This window comes from Poecilia reticulata, linkage group LG11 (assembly GCF_000633615.1).
Source record: "Poecilia reticulata strain Guanapo linkage group LG11, Guppy_female_1.0+MT, whole genome shotgun sequence".
In the NCBI taxonomy this organism is placed as follows: Eukaryota; Metazoa; Chordata; class Actinopteri; order Cyprinodontiformes; family Poeciliidae; genus Poecilia; species Poecilia reticulata.
The window spans coordinates 3,584,289-3,592,595 of record NC_024341.1 but is presented as its reverse complement, the minus strand read 5'-3'; the positions used below and the strand labels follow the sequence as shown (position 1 = coordinate 3,592,595).

The 8,307-nt window shown below is 39.3% G+C and overlaps 1 protein-coding gene across 1 annotated transcript in view; it reads right to left on the bottom strand.

Moving 5' to 3' along the window:
• Nucleotides 1-1,074: 1,074 nt before the first annotated feature.
• fam135b (family with sequence similarity 135 member B) overlaps nucleotides 1,075-8,307 on the bottom strand; it is a 55,493-nt gene continuing 48,260 nt past the window's right edge. The window contains exons 19-20 of the mRNA XM_008421353.2: nucleotides 7,636-7,749; nucleotides 1,075-6,456 (exon numbers count right to left, since the gene is read on the bottom strand). Of these exons, the coding sequence (XP_008419575.1) occupies nucleotides 6,251-6,456; nucleotides 7,636-7,749 (320 nt within the window). The 3' untranslated portion in view covers nucleotides 1,075-6,250. The remainder of the gene's footprint in view (nucleotides 6,457-7,635; nucleotides 7,750-8,307) is intronic.

The window sequence follows — 8,307 nt, the reverse complement described above, 5'->3', positions numbered from 1 at the left end:
AGCTTATTGACCGTGATGCTAATCCGGGTGAGTGTTGGTAGTTGTGCACTGCGCTGCAGGTGTTCTTTTTTCCTGCGTCGAGCCTTGATGTAGCCAAACTCCGTCAAGTGCTTGTTTTTTAAACGTCACATTAGATTCGTTGTGTTGATGCATTTTGAAGTTTTTCACCCTCGAAGTAAATTTCCATCGCAACACGCAAACTTCCCTGTTTACTCTCAGAGCGTTCAAGTTCCACACCACATTGCTTAGGATTTACTGCTGCGCGCTTGCGCAGTGTGAATGAAAGAGATCAGCTGCAAATGATATGCGGCAACAACAAAACGTGATTGGCGATCACCGATCATACACTTTTTCACGGAAATCGGCCGATTATGATCGGTGGCCGATCGATCGGCACACCTCTAGTAAAAAAAACAAGCCATGCCATGTCTGGTGGTCTTTGTGGTTGGCGACAGTCACATTTGATCGTGTGACTTGTATAAAGTGAAAAAACGTTCTATTGTAATTTTGCAAAATAAGCCAAAACTTTATGGAAAACAAAATGTCAAATTATGCAATTATATGGTCAAAAGAAGCACAGCTGAAAAGTGAGGACGTTGTTAAAGGGCTAATAGAGGAGCCATATTGTGATGACTTAMTGAAGGCGGAGGTTCAGAAAGAGCAGGATTTTCTTAAAGAGACAGAGACCCAATTTCAAGGCATTAAAAAATGCGATATAACTGTGAGAAATGAAGAAAATGTTATTTCATTATGTAATATTTACAGCCATTCTGTTAGGACTAACTGAAGGAAATTGAAAACATAAGCTCACTGTGTTGTATACTGGACTGTGTTGCCAGAGACAGGAACATCGATTTTCCCATGATACCACACTAGCAAGCCATCTGAGATGTGTACACCCCACACAAGAAAGACCTCAGATGTTACGTAGCCATTCACTTAATAAAAAATAATTAATTATTGGCTAATTAAATTTTTTTATTTACCATCACTTGTAGTAATTTTGCTCAAAATTGCAGAATTACATGCGTTAAATTTAAAGGGAAGTTAAATGAAGACTCAGGAAGGCAAAAATAAACGGAATGCAAAAGGAATACTTTTTATTTCTAACTTCATTGGATAGTACTATGATATATATACATATATATAGTATTTTTAATTTGTTACATAGAACACAAGCTACTTCAGAGTACATACAGTATGGTCAGCAACATATAAAAATATTTCAGTAATATTGGCACAGATGTAGTACTAGTTAAGGTACTATACATGTATGTAAGTAAGAAGAAATCAATGGAAGTTCCTCACAGTGACTTCAAACTTTTTTTACAATCAGTTCAAACACAGGAAAGGTAGCCGAGCAACGGTGTAGAGAACACTTCTGTCACATAAATAATTCACGCACTCCAGTAAAGGGCGATTAAATACAGAGAGGTTCAAGTCACATAGTTCTGAAGGTTGAGAGAAACTAAAAAGGATGAGTTGGGTTTGGGGAACACCTCAAAACACACCCTTAGCAACATCAGTTCACATCAATTTCACAGCTACTGGGTTGTACGTAGCAAACGCTGTTTTCCACTGTGTGATCAGACTTCAAAACTATCTAAATGTGATTTTGTAACTTGCAACAATTTACCCTTCCAACAGAGGAGGAAACTGTTTTGTAGCTAACTTTGAAGGGCACACTCAACCCTTTTTTTTCCTCTGGATTTATTCTTAGTGGCCAAACACAGGCTCGAGCCTCATCCAGAGAAAGCGTGCGTATCGGGGTGTGTGAGTAGCAAAACGAGGCATGGCAGCTTTGCTTTGTGGTGTTTTGAAGATGCCTCAAAACTACGGCCGGGTGACTGGAGTCACCAGCTGCATTTCCATTAACCGTAAAATTGTGTAAATTGAAATTACGGAAACAAATGTGCTCAATGGAATCATGCCAATTCAGAAAAACCTGTGTTCTTCAAAACGTTTTTGCACTAAGATGAGGGGGTTTGTTTCGGTTGTATCAAAATTTTTCAGATCCCACGAATCACATGATCAACAATCAGATGTTACAAAGATAATGACAGAACAGAGAATGAGGATGATGCTTTTTTGTTTTCAGATATCCGTGTCATTTTGAAACATACGACTACAATTTCCCCAAAACGCCTCAAACATAGCCGCTCCCAAGCAGGCGGGGCTTGTTGGTCCAACACCTGAATAAGACGCCAACATCTCCTCTGATTGGCTGATTGATGACAAGCGCTGAATTATGAAAACATCTCATGTAAACGTTTACATCTGTCGCTGCCATGATTTTTGAAAACTTGTTGTGTGAACACGTGTGATTTTGATCTGATTTATTATTTAATGGAAACATTAATTGCGAAATTGTTTTTTTCGACATTAGCAAAAAATAGACAAAGATCTGTGCACATTTGTAACAGAAACACAGCTAGTGACTATCACTGCTTACAATGTAACAGCTTCCCCAACAAAAAAAAGCACTTTGTCATGTTATCAGTTGTTCTGCAAGACAGATGAGACCAGACTTTACCTCTCACAATAAGCACACGACACGACCTTCAGACCAAAAGAAGCAAGTGCAATCTTCTAACAGTAACCACACACACGAAAAGCTGTTAGTATTTTTTTAAAGCTAGTAGAGGTTGATTCAAGGTTGTCAATAAAGTGCACTTGCCAGCAAACCAGTGCAAAGGTTAAAATATAGCTCTCTGTATGTACATAAATATATTACACAGCAGATCCATGTCACGCAGCGCTGCTGGGTATGAAATGCCTAAGGAAACATTTCCAGTTTCAGAAAATGTAAACACAATACGATGGACATGTTGATCAACGGGGTTTTTCACAAAACTGCTTGAAAACCACATCATGCAGTGCGCATGTTTCAAAGAAATTAAAAAAAAATATCTCATTATGCTGATGACATTTTGATATGCATCATGATGATTTAGAAAACAACATAGGTAAATCATGGCAATTCATTCAAAATCATTTAAATTTCCTGAAAAATGAAAGCAATGAAACGCTAATCTACCCTTATTAGAAATCTGTGGACGTCAAAGGAGGATTTTAATCGAGACATTAAAAATGATGGCTATTAGACAATAATGTTGTAGTAATTAGTCGTTTCTTTCTCTCGTTATATAAGCTTGATTATATTTGTGAGCCTGTTTACTGCCTGTTTGTCTCATAACTAATAGAGATCCTTCACAATAGGTTGATCTAATAGCTTGGGGTAGTCATGCCTCTACAAATAATTGGACTAAATAATCAGCTCAACTGTCTGACCGAGCCTCAGTAGCTATCAGATGGACAAAATCATTTAGATAAATACTAGAAGAGTAAATGCACCAAGCAGCATATTTTTGATAAGTATTTCAGAACCAAACTAAAAGACTTTCAAAAGTTTTTCTGATTTTTGTTTTTTAAGTGAAGCCACAAGCATGTTGATCATAGTGAATCTTATGGTGCCATATTAGGGTCAATGTGGATGGGGAGAAAAAAAGTAAATTTCCGAATGAAAAAAGCTATTTTTTAGGAAAAAAAAGGACATTTATGAGTTTAAAAAGTCAAACATTTCCAACCGTAGGAAGTTTTAGGCTTTTGAACATCCAATTTTTTTTTTCTAGAAAATGTCTGAGATTCACTTCCAAATTTCTGAGTTTTTTTGGCGGAAACTTACTCATTTTTACCTACACTGACCCTAATATGTTGTCATTGAATCTAGCTAAAGATAACATATTGGCTGGTCGGAAATATGTAATAATTTAGAATTTTACATGAAAACACTTTCCGGGCAAACAAGGAACACCTAGTGTTGGCAGACTCTAATGGTATGTCCTGACACTTGGGTTGTACCCAGCCTTCTTTGTGGAAATGTGTCTCTAGACTTTTTGCCCTATGAGTAAAGGGAATGTTCTGTTGTTGTTCTGTTTGTGGAGGTATCTGTACAAAAAGCAAGTGGTACAAGCTAAACCCAAAGCTGCAGGTTAGAATCTGAAAGCACGTTTACACGCATATTGTTTAATATAAACACAGAGGGAACATTTATTGTAAAATGTTACGCTTTCAAAACGGCCTAAAAGTCACACTTATGAGGTCAACACCTGTTGTTAGAGTTGTACAGTAACACAGAATTTAATACAGCACTAAAATACCTTTAGAATGTAGCCTGTTCAGATTTAATACTCCTTCATGTATTACATACCTGTAGCTAATATTTTTTTCTCATCTAGAATTCTTGAAGTAATCCGACAGATGCAGTCAATCTGTGTTATGGACTTCAGTTTGTTCATGTCGATGACAAACCGTCCACACACACCAGGATTACTGGTGGAGAACCACAGAGCTTAGAGTTTGGATCACTTGCATATATAAATAATCCACATGGTAAAAGTATCACAACATGGGATAAGGTTCCACTGTTATGCTGATGATACTCAGCTATATTTATCTATAAATCCTGATTAATCCAACCAGCTAGACTACAGGCATATACCCACCATGTAAAAGCCTGAATTATTTTCACCTTCTGCTTTTAGATTCATCTGCCTGAAGTTATTGTCATCGGACCAGAGCTATAGAAAGACAAACTGCTCAGTCAGTCACTTAATCTGGATGTTGATTAAGAGGCATCCAGTAATGTGAAGAACTGTCCATCTCTAACCAGGACATGTGAGTTAAAATCACATATCATAACAGACTTTCTTTCATCTCTGGATAGATTCAGAAATATTCTGCTTCAGAGTGGAGAAAAATTAAGTCCCTGCATTTACTGGATGCTTTATTTACTTTGAGGAAGTGCAAAAAATTCAGTAAAAAAAAACAAACAACAAAACTCATCCAAAAACAGATCATGTTCAGGTTCTTTTCACCAGCTTCTTGTTCTCTTTCATCACTTCTGGATGATGAAGTGGAGATGTGTTTTCTAGATCAAACTGGAGTTTGACTCAAACTAACTAAACAGGGCTGGTGTGAATGAACCCTCAGGTTGTAGACTAAAAATCTTTTTATCCAACCCCAGTATGTGACCTTACATATATCCTCTAGAAAAATGGTTAAAGATTCCTATCAACACCCTCCTACATCTTGTGGAAAGCCATCCCACAAACGCCTCAGAAAATGTCGAGATGGACTGACATGTTAAACCATATGAATTAAAAAAACAACATCTTCCTAAAGTTGATTTGTTTTAAGGCAAATAAGCCAGGACTTTTGGCAATATAATGCATCACATTGTTTGTGTTACCTGAAACTTTTTTGGGCCTTAATTTCTAAAATGTTGAGTGTAACACCTGCACACCATCGCTAGATGATGATATTAAGCAAGGACGTCGTCATCTAGCCAAACCAGGAAACTTTGTTATTAAATTTAGTATTATTTTACTCTCTTATAGTTTTGTTTTAAACATTTTTAAATGGGCAGATATTTATAAACGTGACAAAGGTTACTAGCACTTTGTTGTTAGTGCTTAGTGTTTTCAGTAGCTTTGTTGGCTGATGTGGGTTTTGATCAATTTGCTGATTGGAAAATGCAAAAGTTTTTAGAAATATAAAAGAACTCACTTTTTGCTCAACATTTAGACAACAGAGCTAAATGGCTATGAATGAAGTCAATTTTCAGCTACAGCCTGTTCCACCTCTCCCCACATGGGACAACATCAATGAAGTTCACACAAAGACACAGACGTTCACATTTAAAAGTACTTACACCGTAGATACGTAAAAATAAATAATTTTAAACAATATATCTCTTTTGTATAAAGGAAGAGCTGTTCCCTGTACAACAATATACTCCATGTACAATCATAGGGTTAAACGCCGCACATCTATTGCATTGGTTCTACAGACGGTGTGAAGAACAACATCGGTGTGACTCTTACCGAAAGAATTCATCAACCAGCAAACGCAGAATGTTCTAAATGAGGGAGAGGAGGGAACGCCGTTAGCCTCTGCTTGTGTTTCTGGCTGACAGCGTACTCATAAGGCAGACAAAACATCCTCCGTTTCTCTTTTCATCGCCCTCAGATGTTTCGTGTTGGGTAGCTACAAGTCATACTCATCTGAGTTTTCAAACGGAACAGTCACGACACGCTAATTCTTTTAGGATGATGGCTAACGAGGCTAAAAGGTAGGATTTACAGGTCTGACCTTTTTTTTTTTTACATTCGTGACATGGACTGTACAGAGTAATGAGAAAACGTAGACTCTCCACTCTCGGTTCTGGTAAGCTGTGGTACCACTGCCTCTATTTGAAGTAGTTGAGCCCAGCCACCAGGAAAAATTTCTCCAGGAAGAGCTCAGAGTCCAGGACGGCGATGTGGGCAGCGCGGCCGATCAGGGTGTTGGCCGTGTTTGGCAGGGCGTGGAACACGTTCTGCCGGATCAGGTGGCACTCCTTGGCCTCCACCACCGGCTGCAGGAGGTTGTTGATCATCTCGGTGTAAACGGGCCCTTCAGGACAAAATGAGGGAAGATGCAACATGAAAGAATAAGAGATCGTTATGGACTTAATTATAATTTTTGTTGTGAAAAGTAAATCACACCAGCCCGGTTTATAAATTCTAATTTGTTTGTCTAGAAAGGGAGGTGTGAATGTGTAATCGGACTCTGATACAGACCAAGAAAAGCCAATTCTAGTCTGAAAAAACCTGGCCAGGGCCTTCATGGGCTTTTCCATTGTCTTCATATCTCTCTTGTAGCTCAGTCTTAGTTTTCTCTCTTTGACTTGGATTCCTCCAGTAGAATTTATTCTTTTTTTCTTTTCTTTTTAAAGATCTTGGCAGGTGTGAGACAGAAAAGTGGGTTGTGAGGGGGGGAGACATGCAGCACAGGTCATTAGGTCGGGACGCAAACCAGTGACAGCCGCAACAAGGGTCTCCATGCATGGGTCAGCTTTACCCCTGCACGACCACCATGCCCCTTCTGGTAAAATGTCTAATGGGCCAATCAGACAACAGAAAGAAGTTATGAACGACGAAGTGGATTTTCAGTTTTGTCTGTCTGTAGTTTTAGTGATGGCAGTAGAGGAAGTGGAGGAAGCCTATCAGTCCCTGTTGGCCACGCCTCCAAATTAACAGCTGACTGGGTCGGCTCAGCACTTCTCTCTGCAGGGGAGGACCGGTAATTTTGGACAAACATCAGGGATTGGAACAGGAAGCAATTATTTGTCAATAGCCGAGAACCTGAACACTCTGGACGAAGCAAACAACATAAAACAACGGGCCAATTATTTTTTTGCATGTCTAGTGTCGGTGAGAGAAACGGCTCATGGTCTTTCACCAAAGACTAAAGAGAGATCCTACAAGCATGAAGATCTGACACAACTCCATTTTTGTTTTCATGTCTTCAGACATTTCCTTCAAAAGTACCCTCTTGAAATGTTTTATTTTTAGTTTATATTGTTTGGCCCAAGATACAATTCTGGATTTATAACCCTATGTTACCAAAATTAGACAAAAGGACAACACGTTTGTAATTTTGCCTCTGGTGTTCCAAAGGTGCCCCTCTTTTCCACTTGAGGACCTGACGTCTCAACATGTCAGCACCCACCACTGAGCTGCAGAATATCATAAAAGACACAACCTTTGATAATTCAAGTTCTTGGAATCCCCCAAAATCTACACTTCTAACCTGTGGTCCTGTCTTTCAGGGCAGTCGTGCACATCTCTATCCTGGCTGAGTGGAACGGGACGTATCGGTCCTGCGGAGACGCCACCAACACCACATTCTTGAAGTACTGCAGCCCTAAAAGCCCACCAAGAAAAAAAACCCCCCAAAAAAACAAAAGAAAACAAAGCGAATGAGATCGCTGCTTGTTTGAGAGAGAAAGAGAGCCAGAGACAGGTAAAGAGGCCAGGAGATGGAGGAAGGGGAAGAAATCAGTTGTAAAACACAGAGTACAATCATCAAACACAATGACAGGCTTGATATGAGAAAGCTGTGTGTTGTTTTTCTTTTTTTCTTTGGTCTCCTGTTGGCATGCTTTTAAGAGAGTTCACTGTTGAGTTACCAATGACAGGGTTTTGGATCATTTTGTCAGCCTGCTGCAGCTCTAGTGGAGAAGTGAAAGAGAGGGGAGCAAAGGGAGAGGGAGGGTGTTTCAGGCTTATCTTCTTCATGCCTGCGTGACAAACGGCTGCTTTGTTCCGCGCTCACAGTAGGGAGGCCTCTCACAGTTCGCTGGTGGAGGGTTTGCGTGTGTGTGTGACCAAGCTGACACACGGAAATTTGACAAACAAAAAAGATGAGATGACAACTTTTTTTTTCCCATGAATATTTGAACAGAGGGCCTTTCAAGTGGCA